The sequence below is a fragment of the Caloenas nicobarica genome, chromosome 1 (assembly GCF_036013445.1).
Source record: "Caloenas nicobarica isolate bCalNic1 chromosome 1, bCalNic1.hap1, whole genome shotgun sequence".
In the NCBI taxonomy this organism is placed as follows: domain Eukaryota; kingdom Metazoa; phylum Chordata; class Aves; order Columbiformes; family Columbidae; genus Caloenas; species Caloenas nicobarica.
The window spans coordinates 142,434,354-142,460,139 of NC_088245.1; the positions used below are offsets into that span (position 1 = coordinate 142,434,354).

At 40.9% G+C, this 25,786-nt stretch overlaps 1 protein-coding gene across 1 annotated transcript in view; it reads left to right on the forward strand.

Annotated features, from left to right (window-relative positions):
* Positions 1–18,049, forward strand: part of F5 (coagulation factor V) — a 35,646-nt gene extending 17,597 nt beyond the window's left edge. The window contains exons 13-25 of the mRNA XM_065647137.1: positions 524–2,459; positions 4,327–4,492; positions 5,710–5,946; positions 6,453–6,663; positions 7,720–7,899; positions 9,558–9,674; positions 10,135–10,206; positions 11,798–11,892; positions 13,206–13,361; positions 14,206–14,350; positions 14,508–14,656; positions 15,442–15,624; positions 16,417–18,049. Coding sequence (XP_065503209.1) covers positions 524–2,459; positions 4,327–4,492; positions 5,710–5,946; positions 6,453–6,663; positions 7,720–7,899; positions 9,558–9,674; positions 10,135–10,206; positions 11,798–11,892; positions 13,206–13,361; positions 14,206–14,350; positions 14,508–14,656; positions 15,442–15,624; positions 16,417–16,605 — 3,836 coding nt within the window. The 3' untranslated portion in view covers positions 16,606–18,049. The remainder of the gene's footprint in view (positions 1–523; positions 2,460–4,326; positions 4,493–5,709; positions 5,947–6,452; positions 6,664–7,719; positions 7,900–9,557; positions 9,675–10,134; positions 10,207–11,797; positions 11,893–13,205; positions 13,362–14,205; positions 14,351–14,507; positions 14,657–15,441; positions 15,625–16,416) is intronic.
* Positions 18,050–25,786: the final 7,737 nt, after the last annotated feature.

Below are 25,786 nucleotides of genomic sequence, written 5' to 3' on the forward strand. Positions count from 1 at the left end.
ATTTCATTATTTTAAAGATCATCCTTTGCATTCAAAAACTTTTAAAATACTATGTATTTCAGATGTTTGTCAACATTGCCTCAGAACATATTTGTTCAGAATGCTCTGTAGGGAAATGCACACAACACTAAGGACAGGACAAAATTAAAACTTTCTCTCAAAAGATCCCAATCTTAGATCCTGATCTAAACATAGGATCCTTTAAATTGTTTCTTTCTTTCTTTTTAATATCCATTTCTTTCATGGGTTATGTTTGTACTCAGGTCCTAGGTACAGCTTAATCTGTGGAGAAGAGCTCCAGCTCTTAGATGTATTTATTTATATGTGCTATTATTTATTTACATTTATTTATTATGTTTCATTGCAATGAGAGCTCACGGAAAACCCAGGTGAGGATTAGCACTCTGCTGTAGCAGGTGCTGTAGAAACAAACTCAGCAACTTACTCTGACCACTTATGTGATGGACAGTGTCCACTCTCTTAACTAGTGCCTATTAGAAAACCACTTTTTTTCCAATTTCAGGTACTTGGCTTTTAGCATCCTGGGGTACCCCAGAGATGAGTTACGGCATGAGACTGAGATTCAGAGATGCCAGATGTGACTATGAGGAAGATTACACGTTTGATGTTGTGGATTTCACTTACACCAAGACTGATAAAAAGGCTGTTTCTGCCTCAGTTGAAGAAGATGCACAACAAGAAGAAGGAGATCAAGAGGATTTGGATTATCAGGATCAGCTGGCTGCTTTATACTCCATCCGAAGCCTTAGGAAGGCAACAGGCAATGAAGAAAAACAAAACCTGACGGCACTGGCCTGGGAACAGTATGAAGGCGCCAATGCCATGAGTTCTGAGGTGGCGGCTGGCTCAGGTCTGACAGCTATAAATAGCAGTGAATCCAGAAACACCTATAAGTTCTTAGAAACTCACATCACTCCTCTTCCCCTAATCGAGGCTGAAACATTCCAGCCAAACCACACGTCAGTCACAGCAGAAGAGGACTTATTTTTAGCTAGCACAAGTGGTGGAAAAGCTGACTTGGTATTTGAGAATAGAAACGAAAGCAATTATGAAATAGATCATGGTAACAAGTCCACAGGTGAACACTTGCTGAGCAATGGGGACGGCCAAACGAATGTTGCAGAAGAGCTTCCAACTGATGGGAAGAACAGTAATTTTTTTTCAGAAAATCATCAAGAGGAAAGCACTGGAAGAGGAGATTATAACATTAATAGTAAAAGGAAAAAGCGAAACTCACTGGCCATGAAGTTCTACTCCATCCAAAAGATGAGTGCCCTTTTAAATCATGTACGAAATAAAAATGCCTCATTTTCTGACAAGACAAGTGCATCTCATTCTGTGCATCATTCAGAGAACACATCTGATACAGCCGTGGTGGGAACTGGGCAGCTTCCACATGAATATGATGATGAACTGGAAGAGGAGGAGGAAACAAAGACAGAAAACACTGTGCATGCAGTTAACTTGACGTTTGCTTCAGACCTCGTTGTAGGAGATGGGTCTAATGCATCCACCCTCTCTGAACCCAAGCTATCCAAAGATAAACAAGCAGACACTTTTTCTTTACATCATACATTGGGCAACATAAGCCCTAATTCCAGCCCTGCACTAGTGAAGAACTTTCTAGAGGTATCGTTGCCCAGGTCTGGGAAATATTCATCTAAAATGACAAGTGAGGAATGGAATTTGGTGTCTGCAAAGGGGATTCTTGGATTAGAGTCAAATTTAGATAAATCTGTTAGTGGTAAGTTAGATCATCATGGCAGAAATGGTACAGAATTCATAAATAGGAAGCATGTGAAGAAGTATCAAGGGTTCTCACGTCTAATGGGAGAAAAACAGAAAGGGAGCCACATGCATCCACCTCTGAAAAGAAAGGAAAGGAACAAGAATGATACTTTGAGTACATCTGGAACCTTCATCAAGATCCGAAGGAAAAAGGAAAATCCAAAAATGACCCACTTGCTAAACCCAAGGAGTAAAAAGCCCCAAAAATTCACCAGTTCTATGGCAGGGTTCGGCCGTACATTGTTTCCAGGTGAGACAAACATCACGGCACTGCCATGTTGCACCACAAGGGCACCCAGTGAGGCCAACCATAGAGTGGATCCAAGTAGAGCCAGGCATGGAGAGTCGCTAAATTACACACTCACGCCACGACAGCTTAGGCCATCGATCACAATTGGGCTTCCCCAAGAAAATGGAGACTATGAGTATGCTACGGAAGGATATTACAGCGAGGAAACGTCAGGCAGTGAATACGAATACCATTATGTCAGCTTTGATGACCCGTACATGACAGACCCAAAAGTGAATATCAACACACAACGGAACCCAGACGACATTGCTGAACACTACCTGCGTAGCAAAGGGAATGAGAGGAGATACTATATTGCAGCTCAAGAGGTCTGCTGGAACTATGCAGGATATAAAAAAAGGTTTGGCTAAATCATTTGCTTTCATTTTGCACACCATTCTTACACACGCTAGCAGAATCTTGATTCATGTGCTGAAACATTTAAGAGCATTTGTATTGTGCAATGTCATTTCCAGCATTTCAGTTGCAGAACCCTCAGAATTTTCCATGGGAGATTGGGACCCGCCCCCTAGAATGTCATAGAGTTTATTATAATCAAGAGCAATGCAACTACAAGTCTTTTGTAGACTCACTAGAAATACTCTTTTAAACAGAAGTTGAAAAACCCACTGTAAGAGGTCAAGAGGAAAACTTCCAGTTAGATCTGTTATACTTGAATAACCTGTTTTACTTCTTCCTTGAGTTCTTGGAGTCTGTAGCAGAGACAGGATAGAGACCTCCTTGTACAAAGCCTTTCCAGAAATTTCATGTGCTGACTGATCCAATATAGACAGGATATGCTTATAGGCAGCATGAAATCACAGTTTCTAGCACTAGCGAGAAGTGGTTCTGGTGTCTCAGTTCTCTATTGTAAAATGGGATAATAGCACCTTCCAACTTACAAAGCTGCAGCCCTGAAAAGTATATGAAAGATGCAAAGTGATTAACCACACAGGTGACTGTCTTAAAGTAAAAATAAAGCTGCATGAATTATTGCATTGTTGTTCCTACTGTTTAGAGAAATCAGAAGGTGACTAGATCACAAACCCTAATGCTGAGGGGTTTTCCTATGTTTCGACAGGGAAGACTGGCTGCTGCCTTGAGAGAAACTCTGTGCTAAAAAATACATTGTCTTGATTAATACAAATTAGGATCAGTGCTCACCTTACAGTGTGGAGTGTTCCTAATCACTTTTCATCAAAAAGTTGAACTTTATGGCTCTCGAAATGAACGAGACCAAAACAGCCACAACTTCAGGTTTTTAGCAAAAGCAGCAAAAACAGGAGGAAGAAAATTTTCATTATACAAAATTCAGCTCCAAACATTTATATTATTTTTCAAATTGAATTTCCATTTCATTTGACTGATATTTACACACACACACGCTTTTTCAGTATTCTTCAGGTTTACTCCTGCCTCGTCTCAGTCCATGTAAATGGTACTCGCAAAAATGGCAGAAACCACAGTCAATTTCTTTGTGCGCTTGCAAAGTAGAGAAATCTTTATGCCTAGAACTCTATATAGATCTTCCCAGTGAGGTTCATCCTCAACTGGTGTGAGGTGCATCATTGCAGTGAAATTAAACTGACCCCAGGGCATATACCATCTCAGTGTGTTGAAGAGCTGAAAGCCAGCCTTTCTTCCTACTAGATGACTTTGGTTAAGTTTCTTTTTTTTGTTTGTTTGTTTCAGAACTGATAATGAGGCAAAGCTTATAGGGAATGACAGTATATTTTATCAGAATAATAGCATTTTGATGTTTCTATTCAAGATTTGAAGACTAGTAAGTTGGGGTTTTTTTCCTACCAGCCCTGTGTGGCAAAATGCAGATGTAATCAAATGTAAAATGTGATTCTGTTAGCTTTCCAGAGAAGCTACATCTGTGAGACAATAGGGTTTAGGTGGTAGGATCACTGCACTCAAAGCTAAGCTCTGATTCAGTTTATTGAGGCTAATGGTAAAAAAGGAAAATAGAGCTCAGGTGTGTCTTCAGAGACTAGTTGGAGTTTTTCAGTGATAGCCAAGCAAATCTTTGAAGGATGTCATATACAACTGTAGAAATAGAATTGCTTAAACATTGCAATTGTGATTTTCAGAATCATCTGACATTTATTTTTGCACTTATTCTTTATATTCTAAAATGTTCCTGCTGTATGAGTTCTCAGATTTCATCAAAGCTATTATTTCCGATTCACTGTGTGGGTTTTTAATTGGAGATTTCCTTTCAGTACAATGATGAATGACAAAACCTGTAAAGATGGCACCACGTACAAGGTGATTTTCCAAAGCTATACAGACAGTACCTTTACAACTCTTCAGGAGGAAGATGAATATACAGAACACCTTGGCATCCTGGGGCCAGTTATCCGGGCTGAAGTGGACGATGTTATCCTAGTAGGTCAACATTTTACATATGTGTGCAGGATAAGATTCTTATGGCGATCTTATGGTGTGATATAGAAAGGGTCTAAAAATGCCACAAATTTTAAAGGATGATGATGGGAAAACAGTTTTCATAACTAGAAATTGTAGTGCAGACATACAAGCAATGTGATGTGTTTCTCTGAAACGCACTTTTCCTCTCCTGTCCATGGTAAATTCAATTCTGTTTTTCTTGTTTCCTAGCATTAAACACTGGTTTATCAGTCTAATGTAAAATGATATTTAAGTCTAACATTTTAAAAAAAAATCAAGGTTTTTTAAACCCAGATTGCACTGAAAATATTACTTTTTATATGTAAAGGGAGCCTCTTAATTTTTTTTTAGAAGAAGTTAGGACATTTGTATTCAAGATGTATATATATATATTCGCCCAAAAAGTGTATTTTCCTTTGAAAACTTTTGCTGTAAATGGGTTCTACTATGAACAACAAGGATGGAAAGGAACTGTATGCCTGGTGATACAGTGGGATATTTGCATTAGGAAGCACAGTGCTGTAGAGTTTCCTTTCTCTCATCCTTCTTCATCCAGTCTTCCAAAACACAGGGATGGACTTAAATGGGAAGAGTACATCTCACTGCTTTCTGCTGATTTCAGTACGAGTATTGTGCAACAGGAACACATTGAGCTACCTTTAAAAGCATGAGTAAGAGAAGAAAGAGGCTATTTTAGCTTGGGAGTGTCATTGTCTAAGGAGAGGTAAATATGTAATCTCCCTGTCCTCATGCTTCTCTGGAACAAGTGAGGAGGACTGATTTTGGTGAGAGTGATGCATACAGAGGTCTAGTCTTACTATTTTGTGCCCTTCTTCAGTGCAACTGTGCAGCAAAGCATAAGAGGTAGACACTCCCCATCTCCCTGCTTGCTGTAACTAAGCATACCCAGGTGTGACTGTGCAGCCGTAAAAGTCCTAGGGACCTAGACTCGGTGGGAGACAGGGAGTTAGACTCATGATTTCTACTTTTTAATTAACTGCTTGCATCAGAGGGTGACTCTGCATGGAGGTGGCAAAAGCTATCCCTGCCAGCTTTATCATGCACAATGTAGCCTGTAATCCTATAAATCTTGACCCTAGTTTGAAGTCATGGGAACGTATTGTGTGGGCACTTTGGTTTAGGCCTGACTTTGCTGAACAGAATCTCTCTCTTCTCTTTTTTAAATTTTTTTTTAGGTTCATTTTAAGAATATGGCATCCAGACCATATTCCGTCCATGCTCATGGACTCCTCTATGAAAAGTCCTCTGAGGGAAGTATTTATGATGACGAATCTACTGCTTGGTTTAAGGAAGATGATGAAGTTCAGCCAAATAACAGCTATATATACGTATGGTATGCAAACAGGCGATCGGGACCTGCGCAGTCAGGAGCAGCTTGTCGGTCCTGGATCTACTACTCTGATTTAAATCTGGTAAGGAAGTCACAATGGTAGTGGTAGCATTGCTGGGGTTGATCACAGAATCACAGAAACATTTCTGTCAGAAGGGATCAATCACTAGAGATCATCTAGTCCACCCCTCCACTCCGCCCTGCAACTCAAGCAGGGTGAGCTAGAAGAGGTTGTCCAGGACCGTGTCCAGTCCAGTTTTGAATATCTCCAAATGATGACACTGTATGGCTGTAGAAATGTAAGCTGCAGAACACATTTTGGATAGCTGTCCTTTATTTTGTGCCTGACGTTGCCATCTGACATTTAATATCTTACTCTCAGTTAAAAGAGGATATAAGATGTTGAAGAGTTCAAATTGGGGAGCTCTTTGGTAGACTGAGCAGGGGAAAGTAAAGATATAACGCAATGGCAATTCTGGCCTCTGTTTCAAATTTTCAGGGCCTGGTGCACTTCTATAGAATGCTATGGTTTTTGACAGCTTTTGGGAAATCCACTTCTACATCTAATGTGAGTTTATTACCTTCTAGGAGAAAGATATTCACTCTGGTTTGATTGGGCCAATACTGATCTGTCAAAAAGGAACCTTCAGTAAATCATACAACAGCGGAGCATTGACCCGAGACTTTTTCTTGCTTTTTATGGTCTTTGATGAAGAGAAAAGCTGGTACTTTGACAAACGTTCCAGAAGGTCTTGTACTGAAAAGACCCAAGAAATGCAGCAGTGCCACAAATTCCATGGTACTTATTTCCTTTTGCCAAGTATTCAGTTTATTTGGGTACAGAGAAAGATCTTGAGGGGAGTATCTCGGCTGACTGTGCCTTTGAACATGCCTAAATCCTACATGTTAATTATGTGCATGTTTTTTTCTTGTTCTCCATTGTACCTATAATAATCGTAGTTTTATATGCAAACATTAGCACTGACTGGAAATTTGTTATTAAAACGAAGAAAGCACATATTAGACTGAAACCTTCAACAGAAAGCTGCTCTCTCACACTCTCATATATAAACCTGTACTCAAAACAAAACCAAAACAAAACCAAAAAAATACCAAACACCACCAAAACACAAACAAATAAAAAACCCACACATCCTCTTTTCAGTAAGAAGGTAATACCCTGAAAAATTTTGCAATAAATTTAAAAATATTACCATAATTTGACAAACCAAGTAGTTCTACTGAGGAATTTGAAGCAAATGTAGGACAGCCCTTCAAATATCTCTTTGTGGATACTGAGATTTTTAGTCATGTGGAGTTAAGTGGCTGACTGTTCAAAGGTAGCCCTTTTTTCTCTTTGAAATAATGACTAGTAATGAAACTCTTATATTTCTGTCTTTGACAATCTGATGCTTGTAAGCTACAAGTGATCATGTTTGAAAAAGGCATGTTGAGAAGTGGAATCTGCCTTTTGAAAATTTGGTAATAAAATCAGTTATTAATCAAAGCAGTCAGTTGTAACTGTATGGCTGTGGAAATGTAAGCTGCAGAACATGTTTTGGATAGCTGTCATGTCTTTTGGGCTCGATATTGCCATCTAACATATAACCTCTTACACCTCCTTGTTCTCCTGGCTGCTGCGTGTTGCCAGCAAACTGTGCTCAAATCCTCCGGTGATGTGTCTGGATTTTCTGAATTGATGTAAATACACTGCATAGCACTTTGAATTGGGAAAAGTTGTGGTTTTCCCAAATGCATTACTTCACTAATAATTTACTCATTTTAATAACTACATTATAGGACTTTGAGACCTATTTTGTGAGCGGTTTTCCTTACTAACGATATTTTTTTTCAGCCATTAATGGGATTACCTACAATTTGCAAGGCTTGAGGATGTATGAAGGCGAACTGGTCCGATGGCATTTGCTGAATATGGGTGGGCCAAAAGACATCCATGTTGTTCATTTTCATGGACAGACCTTCATAGAACAAGGAGAGCCAAAGCACCAGCTTGGTACATACACACTCCTTCCAGGTAAGTGTTAGTGCAGAATAAGTCTGGAAGAGGTGATTGTTGCAGTCTGTCATCATCATACCAATGGTGAAGGTGAACAGAAGTTGGCTTTGGGCAGAGTAATAAAGAGTTTGAAAGCACCAAACGTTCGTTTGCCCATGATGGTCAGAAGGAAAATGACCGCTTTGCATCTCACTTAACACTAGGGGTGGAGGCAGGGTGGGATAAAGATAACATTGCTGTCCTTTAAAACTGGAAATATGAGTAGAGTTACAGACAAAATGTAAGTGCTTGGACAAATGTCTTCTCTCAGATGAGAAAGGATACATATGGAAAATGAATAGCAGTATGGTCTGTAGCACTGCCTTCTGTTTTGCACTTTCCTTGCCACTCACCAGATACGTGAGCATGCGTGGGTTTCTCTACTTTATTGCATCTCTCTTCCTATCTGCAAATCAGGTTATAGTGCTGGGTTTGGCTTGGGAAGGTGTTCAACAGTAGAGGTTGCTATTGGAAGTCAGTGGGATAGTGTCAGCCACCAATTCCTTGTGATGTGACACATGTGCAGTAGCACAGCAGTCCCGTTCCTGCGTCCCCAGGCTTCAGTATCACTGAAATCTCATTGACGTCTTCTGAGAAATATTATTGGTATCTCGCTCAGCATAGTGAGGTTTTATGTCTGTAATGTCAAGATAAGTGTGATACAGAAGAGAAAGAACAAATGTGAGCTCTAGGAGAATTCTTATGTCCAGAGAGAAAGGAAATAGGCTAAAAGAATTCATTAGGCCACAGGATATACTCCTTTCTCCCATCGCTGTCAGCAGGGCGAGTGTGCAATAATAGCATTTATGAAGCCTGTATTGCCAGCTACAAATGATTAAAGGAAAAAAAAAAGCACACACACAAAACAGGCAACAAGGAGATCAAAATAATGGGTTTGTCTTGGAACAAAAGGAGTTTATTTTAGTGAACATTAAGTGGCTTATTCATTATTTAAGCTTTTTAAGGTGATGTTTTTCACTGGCTTCTACATATGTTTTTATTTAAATGGGAACCAGAATTATCATGTCTGCACTAACTAGGAATATAAGAAAAGCAATGAAGCGTGTACTGTGCTTTCTAAGAAGTGAAGCAAACAGCCTAAACCGTATCTGCTTCCTGCTCTATCCTTGGCACTCCTGGAGCCTGCAGAAAGTGAGGGGAGGGCCAATACATCTGATTCTGCCACATCTACTTTTGGCGTGTTTACATCCATCCTTAACATTACTTGGACGATACACTGGAGCAGCAGGAGTAATAACTATAATCCGTACCACAAAATTAACATCCCTACATTCAGTAATAAACTTAACGGCACTGTTCATTACATGGCTCAGCACTGTACTTTATGTGCAGATAGCTGTTGTTACACACAGGCATCCAAGGTTTTGTATTTTGCACCAGCAGCAGAGGTTAGATTTTGATCTGGTCAGTTAATTCCAATCTCAGTCTCCAGCTGGAGCTTGCTTGCTAAGAAAAAAAATGATTGAGATGGTGGTAGTTATTGCTCTCTTTGCAATGTGTTATCTAATTTTTCTGGATTAACTCATAGGAAGAACTTTGGTTTAACGTCTGGCCTCACTAACATCAGTCTTATAATGCTAACATATCAAATACGTTTGTCTTCAATTTTTTTCAAGGCTCATTCAGAACAATTGAAATGAAACCACAGAGACCTGGCTGGTGGCTTCTAGACACTGAAGTGGGGGAATATCAGCAAGCAGGAATGCAGGCATCCTACTTGGTTATAGAGAAAGGTACTGAACTAAGGTGTTTTTTGGCTGGGGGGGTCAAGCTACAATGTCATCTCTACACTTTCAGGATCACTGAAAATAAATTTGGGAGATTGTTCTGCAAAATCCCAAAGCAGATTCTCTGTGCATTTAAGCAGGGGGTAGAATGATTACTGAGAACTTGCTCTAGAAGAAAAAAAAAAAGTTTAGCCTACAGCATACTAGCTCTGAATTATTTAGTGTACTACCTTTATTCCATTAGCATACTAGCTTTGAATTTGACGTTTCCTCACAGTGACCAGTGGATTAATCTGTTGAGAGAATTGCAGAGATTAACTTGGCCTTGTCTGGGAAGAGTGCAGTGATGTTACAGTGTTAACAAAAACTGTTCTCAGTGATGTTGTCTTAGAAGGTTCCACCAGAATATATCTATTTTGGAAAAACTCTCCTTTTCTTTAACAACAAACTTATGTGCTCTCTTTAGAGTGCAGAATTCCGATGGGTCTAGCAAGTGGAGTTATACTCGATTCGCAAATCGATGCTTCAGATCATGTAGGTAAGTTAATACTTGAAAAGGTCCGGGCATGCTCCTGAATATCACCAGCAATTCCACATTCTTTTGGCATCTCATGATACGTCTTACAAGATCACTTTAGCAGTGAATCAGCTGTCAGGTTAAAAAGTTCTCCAATGCTGCAAGCGGAGACAGTGAGCTGTATTAAGTAACTCGCACCATTGCATTTTAACAGTGTCACAAGTCTACTGTCAGTATCACAGGCTTGGGAGCCAGTCTGTCTGTGGCCTGCTGGATGACCTGGAACATATCCAACTTTATCTTTTTGTCCTTTGGGTTCCCTGCTTGAAAATGAAAACCAAGTATTCAAAAAACCTTTTGAGATTTGCATGTGGTATGAGGTGTGAAAGGACAAAGTATATCTGTTATGAAAGATTTGGGAACCTGGCATCCAGAGCAATGACAGAGTCCTTAATTCACCAAGTCTATTCCTGGTATAAAAGTGGGATCATTTGTTAGAGAAACTGATGGATTTTTACATGGACAGTGGCAAATCAGGGTATACAGGTTACACACACTCATGCAGGAACACACATCCTTTCCCTTGAAATAACAAATTCTTTATTTTGGAAAACACTTTTCTCTGTGGATTTCACTTTCTTTTTTCATTTCCTGTGTCGTGGTTTGATCGTGGGGAGACAATCAAAAACCACGGCAGATGTATTTTCCTTAACCCTCTTCCCCCCTCCCATTTTCCGCCCCCCCTCTCTTCCCCCTTTTTCACTAAGGACAGGAGATTTTGAGAGGAAAGGAAAAGAAGAACAGAGAAGAAAGCTGGAAAATTTGAAAACATTTTACTAACGCTACTAAATAAACATAGAGAAAAATAAAGCAGAACAAATATTATAGAACCAGTCTTGCAATTCCCAGCAGCTGCTTCGGCAGGATCCTTCAGCCAGCCAGAACTAGATTCAGTTTGTCACGAGGCCTCAGCTTGCAGGGACAGCAGAAAAATGCAGAGACGAAGCAAAGCAGCAGGAGACCCAGCAGAAGAGAGAGAGAGTCCTTCGGGTCCACCTTTTAAATCCAGGAGGTCGTGAATGGGATGGAATACTCCCATTGGTCAATTTGTGGTCACCTGACTCAGACCACCTCCTCTCGTTGACCCCCCTCAATGACCCAGGACACCCTGCCACAGTGTTATGAAGGTTTGAAAGCTGTGGTGTTATACATATATTCCATATCAGTTGTTAACATGGACACCTCCTCATGCAGAGGGGAGCTCTCTTCCATGAATGTAGAGCACATTTTATGTCTGATCCTCCTGGCATCCAAAATGTGTTTAGCAAACTCTGGACCCTGGTTCCAAATCAGCAGATGGTACATTGCACAAAAGGCTGTTATTTTTCAAGTCATTCTGCCAACTATAAAACTTTGCAGAGTAACAGCTGACTTTCAGTTGCTGACCATGTCCAAATTATCCTAGATTATGGTTTTAGAATCTCTTGGTTGGTTTCTTTTTGTTTCCCCAAGCCAGATCAGGAAAGAACTGAAGCACTCAACATCTGTAGCTAGTTACAGCCTCCATTTTTCTTCTCTTTAAATTCTTGCTTTATTTATATTTTCTGTCTAGATTATTGGGAACCTAAGTTAGCCCGATTAAACAATTCTGGAACATACAATGCTTGGAGCACTACAATGGAAAAAGAGCAACTCCCTTGGATCCAGGTATGGTTGATACAGCATGTGCTTGACCGTCATTGAATTGTGATTTTCCTACAACTTGTTTTCAGGTCAGGCTGCTCTTGTTCTCACTGCAAAGACTGCTGGGAAAAACTGAAAAGATGTAGCAAGTTGGGAGATGCCATAAACTGTCTACCTTCCCTGGAATAACCCAGTCTCTACTGCTATTGAGGCCCATTGACTGGAAAATTACTCTCACAATTGAGACTGTAACCATTTTGTAGGCAAATGGAGTAATTCTTTCTACTACTTTTTGTTTTTTCTTCTGTCTACCTATCAGTACCTATTTATATGTATGTGTTTGTTGGGTGATCATTTAATGTGTAATACTCCCAAGCATTGCCTCAGGTGGTGTTTTAGTTGATTTGGATGCTTCTATGTCCAACTTAACACAGCACAGTGTGGCTTCACAGGGAAATTAAGATTATAATTACGGCTTCAAGCACTATGTCATTCAGTCACCTCACTTCTTCCATCCCAATCACTTTTGCACCAGACAGCAAATTTGCACCCAAATTTAAGGAGGATAGTTGATTTCTTACAAATCTCATTAAAATTAGCAGTTGGGAGAAAAAAGACTCAAACTAGTGTTTCAATGTAAGTTCAACAGGTGGCTGTTGTGTCTGGCTTGCCAACATTTGGCATGCTAGTAAGTCAGTGGAGGTGAAGTAGGGCAAGAAAGTTGGGAGATCTGATGTGGAACTGGAAATAGTGTTGGGAGGAGAAAGAATTTAATAGGGAGTGTGGTAGTGAGTAGCTGAGGTTACTGCAGTAAAGCATGTGGAGGGCAAATCCCGAAGAACGAGTTTCACTGTTGATAGGAACATCTTCCTGATTTTTTTATGTGCTAAGTGCTTGGATCTGATATCAGCAGGAGTGGTGTCTTTTCAGCACTTCAGAACGCCATATCCCTTTTCTCAGCCTGGGTATTCAAAACTAGAGGCAGCTCATGAACATGTGAGCCTTGAGTTTCTCTATACTCCTTTTGCTTGTCTGTAAAATGAGGATTGCAGAGTTTTGCCTAGCATGGAGACACAGATATTTTTGAGGTGTCTTTGTGATTCTGTGCAGAACGCTGTAAAATGGCCTCTGAAATTAGTGCACACACAAGTAAATACACAAATGAAGTGAGAGAGACGGCATTAATTTGGACTCTGGCATCTGCTTCTTTTCCTCCTGAGAGTGTTAGTGTTGTGGGTTTCACAATCCAAGGCTCAAAGGTATTGTGTACATGCTAAAGAATGAAATGCATTTCACTGTGCTTTATTGGCTTAATAAACACGGTTTGCTGTTCCTAGGTGGACTTTCAAAGACAAGTTCTGTTAACTGGGATACAGACACAGGGAGCCAAGCAGTTTCTTAAGTCCTTGTACATCCAGAAGTTCTTTCTTGTTTACAGCAAAGACAAAAGGAAGTGGAGCACCTTCAAAGGAGACAGTTCTCCAGCACAAAAGGTCTGTACATGCCATAGGGGTTGCAACAACCTAGCTAGTGTCATTGGATGATGCAGTGAGGTGACAGTTTTATGTTAAGAGATAGTGGAAAAATTATTGCCTCCTGAGATTTAATAATACAGCCTGAGGCCCCAAAGGGCGTTTGCAATCTAGTGAAATTCAGACCAGAAGACAAATTTGAAGGTGAAGAACCTCCTAGGCTGGGGTTTAGATTGGCCCTGTGACTTTGACCGTGTAGAGTCTGGCCTTCTCACAAGCATCTCTCCCTACTTCTATTTCCGAAGCCCATGTCAGCTTTTTTGAAGCAAACAGGAAGCTGAACTAAAAATCAGGCCCTACTTCATTTGGGATTAGATCCTTCTTGTCTCTCACTTCCTGCTGTCACAACAGTTGAATGTTAAACTGTCTGAATTGCCTGCAGAAAGCCTGTGTAGTAAGTGTGGTTGTACCCCGCCAGAGGTTATTTTTATGCCCAGCTGCTCTAGCCCTACCAGTTAACACTCCCTTCAGTTTACCCCGGGGTTCCTATGGTACATCTCTCAAATTGAAAACCTGTTGTCTCTTACATCTCCTTTTGCCTCTTTACTAATGTCATCTTATAGACTTGTATAGTGCATAGAAATAGGTTGTTTATTTGAAATGAGGCCTTCAGGCATTTCCAAATATGCTAAGATGGGACCATGAAATATATTTCAAGTTGCCCTGCAGCACAGAGCGCTCCATCACTGTGGATGGAGCTAATGGCGTATAAAAGACTGCTTTTGTAACAGGGCAGGCATCAGCATCCAAGCTTGTGTTTGCATTAAATTAACTGTATGTGGATTTTTCTTTTTTTTTGTTCCAGATTTTTGAAGGTAACTCTGATGCCTATGGGATAAAAGAGAACATCATTGATCCCCCAATTATTGCTAGGTACATCAGAGTCTACCCAACCGAGGCCTACAACAAGCCCACTCTTCGCATGGAGCTTCTGGGCTGTGAAGTAGATGGTAAGAATGGACTGTGTGCTGATGCTTCCTTTCTGGCAAGTCTTTGAACTGATATGTTAAATGAAGTTGAAATTGTGGGTGTTCTCAATTCCAACATTGTTGCTTAGGCTATGGCTACTTGGATGAACTGGAGATAATGCGGTGCTTCTCTTAACAGGTTGCTCTTTGCCACTTGGAATGGAAAATGGAGAGATCAAGAATAACCAGATAACAGCCTCATCTGTTAAGACATCCTGGTTCAACACATGGGACCCTTCACTTGCTCGTCTCAATCAGAAAGGAAAGATTAATGCCTGGCGAGCCAAGGTAACAAGTGAAAAATAGGGACAACAGCAAGACAGCTACTGTTAATAAATTTGCGATGTCTGTGTACTCCTGTACTTCCTGCACATGGTGTCCAGTGCCAAGAGTGACTGGGTTACTGCACAGCTCTTTAGCCATCCTTCGAGGAGAAGCCCATTCAACTCTTCCAGTAGAAAACTTGTTGAACTTCTGGCAACAGCAATGAAATGATATTTTGAGAAATGGATGGTGTCCTCTGGGCCAGAGACTGCATCACTTCCTTGCAGAAATAGACCTTTTAATTTCAGGAGATTAATACAAGTTGAATATCTGGCTCCAAGGGGTTAAAGAAACCCTTCCTGAGTTGGTTTATAGGTAGTGCAGCTTAATGGATAATGTAGCTGGATGACCTTCAGCAAGGCATGCAAGTTTCGTGTCTTCAAAATTGAGTTGCGTTTCTTTACGAAACACCTTGAGATTTTCTGGAAGTGACTGTATTAGCATTTGGTAGTAGGATTGTGTGCTGCATTTTAATACCAGAGATAAATCTGTGGTATTTTTCATTATGTATTGGAAATTAATGTGAAAATCTCAAGGTACCAATTATATCATCTGCAGTGAAGAAATTAATTGTATGGCCCGCCAAGAATGCTTGTAACTTTTGTCTTAGCTTTACTCTTCTGTACTACTTTGATAGAGTTTTGGTGCATTTTGATGCAGTTTTAACTATCTTTAGACAGGATTTTTCACTTAGGCAAATACAGACATAGACATGTTTGCTAATAGACAACCCTTTTTATCTATTACAGTTGAACAGCAGCCAACAGTGGCTGCAAATTGACCTTCTCACAATTAAGAAGATAACTGCTATTGCTACCCAGGGGACTAAGTCCATAACTGCTGAAAACTTTGTGAAAACCTATGTTATTCAATACAGCGACCAAGGCTCAGAGTGGAAATCCTATACAGATGGTTCAAGCTCGGCGGCAAAGGTATCATCTTCGGTTCAGACAATTGTATCATTGCTTGATTTTTAGATGCTCAGCACAGTCAAGGCCCAAAGGCAGAATACCCAGCCAAAGAGATATTCTCATGGGACTTTAAAATGATACGGAGCTGGGGTTATTACAGATAATTTCATAATATCCATCCGATTTTGATCAGAGTAATTAACAGTAATAAAAGGAAAGAAGAACAAATCTGTAGAGAGTGCAGTCAACATTGTGATAAAAGGAGCTGACACTGTTCGTAAAGGAGGACTTTTAACCCAAATGCACAAGGACATTTAATTTGAAAGAATAATGGATTTCCCAAGGCGGCTTCTCAGCTTTTTTTTTTTTTTTAATTTCTGCCTTGATTTTATAAGCAAAATCAATGCTAGTGAACAGTTTTGGAGCTCCAGATACCCACAGAGTGGACAGAGTTCTTTATATTGTTATTTGTTGTACGTATCACCTTATACCAACCTACCCATAAGGGCTATCAGTACAGGTAAAATAAGGGAAGTCTGTTTTTTTTCAGTCCATCCAAAGTAGAATAGCAATTTTCATGGTGTGGATGGAAACAGAGGCTGTTTCATTTACTCAGACTCAGATATTGCTGGCCTGAGCTAGCTTTGCTCAGTATTTTAGGAAGAGACTGGATGTGGCCTTATGTTAAATCAGAAATGAGCCAGTCCATCTACCCTGGATGGCTAATGCAACAGTTTGGAACCATTTAAAAAGGAAGCAGCAGGGGTTTTTTTTAAAGTGTTGCCTTTTAACTGTGTGTTTGTATACTTGCAGGTTTTCTTGGGTAATGAAAACAGCAGTGGGCACGTCAAGCATTTCTTTAATCCACCCATCCTGTCCAGGTTTATCCGCATTGTTCCAAGAACATGGTATAATGGTATTGCCCTTCGGGTAGAACTCTACGGCTGTGATTTTGGTGGGGACCTGGCTGTGAAAAGGACTGACAAGCCTGGGAGCTCTTAACCTATTGGCAATTGTCATGCAGAACGACATTTAAAAAAAAACCCAAAAAACAAAAAAAACCCAAAAAAAACAACAACACAAAAAAACTCACAATCATACTTAGTAGTTTGGATGTGTGCTTCCTCAAAGGACCTTAATGTTTTGCCAGCAAGAATTGAAAGAGATTTCTCTGGCAGATGTTTTGTTCCTACGAATACACACTTTAGAAAGCAGCTTCTTTTCTCTGGGAAGAAACAGAAGTCCCTTTTGATTTGCATGTCACTTCTTCATTCTAGCTGCTATTCTGTCTTAGTTTTTACTTAATTTTAAGTTCTAAATCCCTGGGGGTGGAGATTCTGGCCTTAATCCTAAACCCTAATTATTTCCATTTGATAATGCTTCTGCAGCACAGAGGAGGAAGAGGAGGCTACAGCTGGATGTTCTCCATACATAGGGCTGAGAGGGAGAACCAGTGCAGATACAGATGGAGCTGTGGTGCTGCATTCCAGCAGTACCTTGGTCAGAAATAATTGTAGGGGTGGCCTCGCCTCCACACATCTTTCATCTACACTATGACAAAGGCAGAATGCATCCCAGCATTGAGGCATATGCAACCCTGTCTCGGAGATTGTGGCTTCGCATTACTGATTTGGTTCTTACATACCCAGCACACCTGAAATGCTGTGGATTTCCCATAACAATTCACCTTCAGTGCCCCAGCAAGGGGAGAGGGGATCAGCAATACCTTTATTTCCCAGAAATGAGGAGGGAAGTGATTTAACCTGGATTGTGATAGGTCACAGAATAGCAACAGTAGAACCAAAGTGAGAATCCAGAACTCCTGACGTTCAATCCCATACAAACTTTCGGACTATGGGGAGGGGGAGCTCACTTGAAGGGGAAGGTATTGAGAACTGTAGCTGTTCAGTGAGAATACAACCTGGTGGTGGCAGAGGAGAGTTAGATGAAACTGGGTAACAGAAGCATCAGCATCTTCTTTAACATTTAGCTCTCACAGTGTTTTCACTAATGGAACTACTCTTGTGCATAGAGCATACATGTATTTTTCCCAGGATGACTAAATCTACTGAAGATATGTACACAGTCTGTGAACCCATTATTCTAGGAGACCTTTAGCTAAGCTTTCAGTAGTGTCTTTGTCTTCTATCATGTACATTTTTAATTGCAGTACTTCCACTTCTCATACTAGGCATCCGTAAGCAGGATGGACTCTTCAAAGTAGAACGTCATATGGTGTTATCCAAGTTATTTCAGTAGTTTTTCAGTTCTTATATCTAATGGACCATGCATTTCAAAATGAAGGTATAGAATGGGAGTGAAAAAAGTATAAAAACTAAGCAAATAATTTCTTTTTTTTTTTTTACTGTGTCACAAACTGTTGTCATTTTTCACTGGAAAATAAAGACATTGTAGCATGAAAAACATTGACACTCTATTTTGTATATTTGCCTTAACAGTAGTACCTCTTTGGCAATAATTAGCAAAGTTTTGCATTATGAAAGTAAAATTTTCAGTTTGATGGGAATTTTCAGTGCTAATCAGAATTAATTTCAAATGGTGAAATTATATGAATGATTGCTTCGTCTTAAAAGATCAATTTCTTCATATTTTGTAATGGTGCTTAGTTTATTTTTGTTTGCTGTAGCCATGAAGTTGCAATACAAGCCCTATTCACTGAAAAAAAGAAAAAAAATGTGAACTTTGGAGTCAGGTTTTAGCCTAGAAAATAGATAATAAATGTTCACTGACTTCAGCAGAACCACAGCTTTGTGTGATAAGTGCTAATCAATTTATGTTTAAGAAGGCCATGATTTTAAAGGTTCTGTGTAAGTAACTAGTTTATTATATCTGTATGTGATTCTGTGTAAAGGTTAGAAAACTGCAAAATTGATTGCAGGAGCATGGCTCAATACATCTGCATCAATTTTACAAGTTGGAGATTCTGCTTCTGCTTGCTAATGGATAGGACTTTGGTCAGCTGGGGTCAGCTGCCCTGGTGCATCCTCTCCCAACCTCTCCTCCACCCCAGCCTGCTCACTGCGGGGGCAGAGTGGGAAACAGAAAAGGCCTTGATGCTGTGCAAACACTAAGAGTTAAACCACAAATCCAAACCACAGCACCCTCTGGGCTGCTTGGATGAAAATTAACTCCATAATACTGGTATTCCAGTATGTCTAGTACAGGAAAAGCAGCAGTGCCTGGGCCCTATGCCAGCGGGGGCATGTGGCCATTGCCATTAACAAAATGTTCCCTGGCACAGTGGAGCAAGATGATAAGTGCTACAATAAACAGCAAAAGTCCAAAACAGCCGCTAACAAGCACTAGACTTTAATACACAGTAAGGCAAGCAAGCACATGACTCTGACAGTTAACAGCTTAGCAGTTAAAAGCTCTGCCTAGCATACTCTGATCAGATGTTTTAATCTCGAAGTCCTGCTGCCCCATGTTGGGCACCAAAAAGGACTGTGGTGGGTTGAGCCCTGCTGGCAGCCAAGCCCCCATCCAATCAGTTGTTCGTTCCCCCCTAGCAGGCTGGGGGAGAGAACTGAAAGGGAAAAAGAAAAAAAAGAACAAACCTTGGGTTGATATAAAGGCAGTTTAATAAATGAAGCAAAGCTGCATGTGCAAGCAAAGCAAAGTAAGGAGTTCATTCACTGCTTCCCATGGGCACGCAGGTGTTCAGCCGCTTGCTGGCAAGCAGAGCCTTGGCACACCTAACAGTTACTTGGGGAGACAAACACTGTAACTCTGAACATCCCCCCTTCTTCCTCCTCCTTTCTCTGAGTTTTTCTCACTGAGCATAATGTCATACGGTCTGGAATATCCCTTGGGTCAGCTGGAGTCAGCTGTCCGGCTGTGTCCCTCCCAGGCTCTTGTGTACCCCCAGCCTGCTCGCTGGCGGGGCAGAGTGAGAAAAATAAAAGGCCTTGACGCTGTGCAAACGCTGTTCAGAAACAGCTAAAACATCGGCCTGTTATCAATACTGGTTTAGTCACACAAATCCAGAGCACAGCGCTGTATAGGCTGCTATGAAGAAAATTAACTCCATCCCAGCCAGGTCAAGTACACGAAGTATTTACAAATGTAAAGGAGGGGTCAAATTCTTGGTCCATATTTACAGCAAAGAAGATGTGAAAACATGTCTGTACCAGATCTGCCTAACAGAAAGTGAGCCGTGCTTAGTGACCCTATAGATGATTGGAAAACCAAGAACTTTTATCAATTTCACGAAGCAACCAGCTTAGATTGACTCTGCCAAAACTTTTGGAAATTTGTAGTTAAAACTGTCAGTCTCATACCACTTTTTATACACTGTGGAATGAAATCCTGTGGATACTGAAGTTACTTGCAAAATACACAAGGGGAGCAAGAGTTCCTGCAGTTCTCTCAAACGAAAGAATAAAGATGTGTGTGACAGCCTGAAGGTTAGCAAACACAAGCGTTTTCGGACTGAGGGAGAAATGTGGTGCCGGAGTTCAGAGTATTCAAATCTGGCCCATAATTTCACTCACAAATCTGGGTGGATGCCTTCACACTGGCCTTTTGATCCAAAGGTCCAAAGTTAACTGCGTTTAGCCTCAAACAGCATTATAATGGAGTTGCTGCCCTCTAACGCTGGTTCCAGCTTCCAGGAGGCCTCGGGATGCCCAAAGGTGACCAGCTGCAGGTGACAATAGCATAGGGATGGCTCTGCATGAAGCCTCGTGCTTTTCTCACTAGGTGCCACTAAGCATTTCCTTTTGCTTTCTGGAGGTGGTAGCTGTACTCCTTCAAGCAGAAGTTGTGAAACAGGTTGTGTCTGCACTTGGATTGAAAGTGAGGTGGAAGTACACGTGAAGACAGTTGAGCAGCTCTGAAGCAGCTACTGACAGCAGCACCACAGTAGTTTCTTCAGACCCTGACACATCAGCCCAGTATTTGGATAGGTTTGTACAGACAGCCCTGTAAAGTCTAAAGCTGATTCAGGCAGGCTTATAGGAATCAGTAAGCACGCTGCTTGCTTGTAGAGTAGATGTAACCTCCATTTTTTAATGTTTTGTTTGGGTTTTTTTTCTGCTGCCAGTTCTGACCATAATGCCTGTACTGCAGAGGCAGCTGGACTGAAGCTGCACCAGCTTACCTACACCAAGGTTTCCAGGAGTTTGCAAACTGGGTGGTTCCCCCCACATCACTGGCATAGCAAAGTGTAATGGAGACATAAAGCTGCACATTACCCATGGATTAAAGTCAATGCAGATCACGTTTCTGTGTTCACTCTCTCAGAAACCTCCTGAGCTGCGTATCAAAATAGATGCAAAGGTGAATGTGGGCTTTGGGGCACTTTACGTATTAAAGATGTCAGCGGGCATGCATGGCAAAAGTATGCCCATGCGAAGTGTCAGCGGAACTCTACAGAAAATGCATCAAGCATGAATCTGATCAGGACTCCAGACAAATATCTAACCTTTTGAGCACTTTCCAGCGCCCCTGAAATGGCCATGAACACTGGTGAGTTGATCAGAATTTTAGGACTGTGCTAAGGGGCAAAAAGAGGGCTTGCAACCTCCCAAGGAGGGATGTTCAGAAGGCATCTTTCATGACAGGAAAAGATCTTTTAGACACATACCTGAAGGAGGAAGGTAAAGGCTGTGCCCATAGCCACATATGTGCTAGGGAAGGGTGTTTATTAATATGTTACTATTTAGCACTATAGAAATGAGATGTAATGCTGTCCTGGAGTGACCAGCTGCTGTTTTGTATGAGTCAGTCATTCCACTTAATCAGAGCTGAATATTCCTCTTCTTGCTCTCACTCCTATATTTTGTTTTGGTTTGTTATGTTTATTCATGCTAGTTGTACCTCATAACCAGTTTATCCACCTACACTTTCCTATCATTACTGTGCCCCGTTCTCCATTTGTTTGTTACACCCACTACTTGCATCACGTTTTAATTACAATAATCTTCTGCAGGTAGGGACTCCATCGTGAATGTTTGCAGGGCACTCTCCAAAACAGGCTGTGGGATTATTCTCGGGGTTCCTGGGCACATCTGTAACAGTGTTCCTAATGGGAGCAAGACTATGTTAAGCCCACTGTGACCTAGATATGTCTAAAAGCAGAAACTAATTCATATCAACCTACGTGCTTCCATACTTAATAAAAGTACGGGGTATGTTTCTTCCAAGTCTACTTGATCCACTGCTTGCTTTTCTTGGTAACACCTGCTATTGTACTGTCTTTTAGCGCTTCCCATGAAAATTTGTCCATCAGTATCCCCAATATTAGCAGAATTAAGTGGCCTTTCCATTTTTTTTCCATGTAACTAACTGCAAAATATTTTTTAAATGTTATGTGCATTATGGAAATGCATAGTGCTGGCCAACATGGTCCATCTTAGACCAGGAGTTAATCTGGTATCCTGTGGCAAGTGATTCCACAAATTCAGCCATAAATAACCTTATTTCCAGCAGCTGTGTGCTTCAGCCTGCCTTGCGTAAAGTGCAGAGCCTGCTGTGGTGTGTGGAGGACAAGGGAAGTTCTCTGCTAGAGGCTTCTGGTAGTGACCTGCCTCCTAATGATTCCTGTACTTCGGAGAGGTGGCTGCTGTTTGTCCTAAGGCTTCCGCAGGTCTTGATACCTTGGATTTTACACTGGCTTCTGTGTCAGCTGTGTTCCAGTAAACTACAGTGCTCCTTTTTCCCCCCCGTGTGCAGCTTTTAGCACATACTTGGTTTGCCAGTCTTGTTGAATGCAAAATCCAGCATGTAAGGAACTAGAGGTGATGGAGGGAGTGCTGGAGGAGATGCGTGGTAGAACGTATGGTCATCAAGGCATGAAGTACAGGTAAAAGTTTCAGAAAAATGAACAAGAAGATGAATTTGTATCGAACTAGAATACTAAAATGTCTTAGACTTCCAGATTGTGCGATTGTGTATAGCAAAATAGAAAGAGAAAACATGCTCTGTCCATGCTACAGAGAAGAGCTGTTGCAACCTTTTACCAAAGGACCTTTTCTTACAGGGCAAGGTCAATTGATCAGATTATAGCAATATATTTACAACAATGACTGCTGACCCTCCCTTCACCTCTCTAAAATACAAAATTATGATGTACCTGGGAGTTTTCTTGTTCTCAAAAAGCTGGAATGGCTCCAGAATGGCTCCAAAAAAGCTGTAGCATTCAGAAAACATCCTAGTAGAACTGATGCAGCTTTATTTTTTGAAGAGGGGAAGGAATTTTAAAGGAATTGAGAGGAAGAGATCATGAAGCTGAGTCAATTCTCCTGTCTTTCTTAAGGCTTTTTTAAAAACAGTAATTTACTATTTGAGATCATAATGTGGGAAAACACTATATTCTTTCCTCCAGTGAAATTACTTTGTTCTGCTCATTTTGATGCCAGGGAAACACATGCTCTGTGCTTGCAGGACATGGCTATCCTCCTCAATTTGAGTTCACATTTGTTCAACATGTGACATCTTAAAAGTCTGGAACTAACAAACCCTAGGAGAATAGGAAGTAACAAAAATGAAGGCATACTATCTGAATAAATTAATCAATGCCAGAGCTTTAAATTAGACCCCAATGGCTGCATAATATTTGTAAGCCTCCTGATGAGAGCCCCCACATTATCAAAGGATCAATCTGGGAGAACTAGAAGAAATAGACCTTCAAGGTTTTACCCAATCTTTTATTCTTACAGAGAGTTACAATTAATAGGCTGTGTTCCAAACTAATCATACTTAATTTCAGAAATAATTTGGCTTTTTTCATTCTCTTTACTTCTATTGCATTTCAGCATATATACTAGTTAATAGAGTCTACTTCCCCAGATTAATTACAATGGCCAAAATCATAAAAGCAAAGAAATCAGCTGCTGCCTTTTCTCACATTTATGTGCCTTTGTTCCTTCCATGCTTAGCAAAACACAAATCTGTTTTGCTCTCTCCTTCTTGAGGGTTTCTGAGGTGTTTGTACCATCCGAGCGCTCTCACATACTGACAGAATATTCTCTGAAGAACAGCTTCACGAGAGGGCAGAAGGTTTTTAACTTACAGATGCTTTTCTCCGAACAACTTGGCAAGACTTCAAGGGAAGTTTTCTTGCACGTATATTTTATAAATTCCTCCACAATAAACTGCAGGCCAGAACTGGTACGCAATACTCCACTCTGGTGCATTTTTGGGTGAAACCTATCAGACTTTATGGTGTGGATAAGCTGTGACCTTAAAATGTTGTTGACTTTGAGACTGAAGTGTGCATTTAGGTGAGATCTCATGCTGAATCAAGCATCCTTTAGGGGTGATTCCACCCTAGATTCAGACAAAAAGGGATTCTTAGTCATTAGCACTAAGGAAAGCAGCAACAGTTCTCTGCTGAGGGGCTTGGTTTGATCCTTTTCTTCCAAAGCGCCAGTAGCAATTTCTGAGATTGATCTGAAAATCTGAAGAATTTTCGGCAAGCACAGACAGATCTCAGTCTTCCCTTGTGCAACAGAGGAGCAGGAAAACACAGCCAGCGAGTCCCCTGGCCAGCAAGGGAGCCTTCTAGTGTGCGGCAGCCCTGAGTTGTACCAAGGTGAGGCTTTTGATGAAGAAGTTGCTTGCGGAAACGCACATGCTCTGAAGGCAGCTCTGAGTGGCCGAGTAACCCAGCACAGAAGGGTCTTGTCCAGTCCTGCTGCATGAGCTGTGTTGTCGTACAGAACATTACTGACTTAGGGGATGTAGAAGGCAGACCTGTTTCCGCGAAGGGCGGCGTTGCACAGTGCGTCCGTGCTGCAACCATCACTCATTCGGTTCCGGTCACACGTGGGCAGGTGGTGCCTCTCTGGCAGATTTGTACTGACTGTTATGGTCTAGAAAGATTTTAGAATTATTTTCACGTAGCGTTATTTATGTGTAAGTGCTCAGGATACAAGCAGTCACTCAGATCAGTCAAATCTTTCCGGTAAGAGAATAATTTGCCCTGGAAAATGGTTTCACCCTGTGTGGAACGTAGTAATTTTCAAAACACTTTTCACATCACCTATCTGGGAAGCTAGAAATGAACAAACACATAGCTTTGGGATGAAACCAATAATTTTTTAGAGCTAATGTAAATTGTAAGGTTATTTTCCTTTGGGAATTCTAAAAATTATAACTGAAGTGTATAAATTCTTCTCCTATTCCTATTTCTTTCTTTTTAAACTTCCTATTACTCCTTTTTTTTTCCACTGAAAAAGGTGTGTGCTTGTTGAAAGAGGTAGAGAGCAGGTATGATTAAGGGAAGAAAGTGTGAGAAATCCTAATTTTCACAGCTTATGTCATCCATCTTGGAAAAAAATACTGGAAGTTTTGAGGTTTTTCTTTACTATCAAACACCCCCTTAACCTTACCTTACTTTTTCTAGTAGAGTGGTGACATGAAGAAATAAAATGGGGAGGAAGGCCGGGGAAGGAAATATAGAAGTAAAAATTCAGGGAATAAAATTTTATCTTGTTTCCAAAGGCTCTAAATATTACATGAACACAAAATAAGGTGAAATCTTATGAGAACAAAAGAAACCCTGAGAAAACCTGGAGTACTTAAATCAAAATGTTGCAGGTTCTTATGCAGGTTTTGGATGAGAAATCTAGGTTGACTGACTGTGTATTGCTTAGAGGAAATGGGTTGAGCTGACATGGCTCCTCCTATCCCAGTCAATCCTCTGGAAACAGCACCGGGCTCCAGTGGCACAACTCTAGGGACTGCTGTTTTGGAAAGGACCAAGGCCACCCATCTGATCCTGTGAGCAGCCTGGAGGTTGTGGGAACGGCTGCCCCTAGGGAGGATGTGCCATGGGAACTCCAAGGTTTTACTCTTTCCTCCCACCTCTGCTCAGTGTAAGGCAATGACCCAGACTGGTAAGAAGATGCACTACACCTCGTTCCAGCAGGTCATGTCCTTTTATTACCTGCTACTGAGCCACATGCCAGCAGTACAGAGGAGCTGCTAAGAGCTAAGTGAGAGGGAACCGTGCCTTTCTGTTCGCTTCCCCATGGCAACTTGTTTATCAATCATTGTTTCGGCTCATTTCACTCTAACCCTGCTATTTTAAGAGATCAGCAGTTCCTTGCAAATGGCTGAGATGGATGCCAGTATTACCAAGATCTGACTTTTTCCTAATAAACCTACAAACAAAAGAGAACACAGAGATGCTAAGGTGCAACAGCCAGAGAACAAC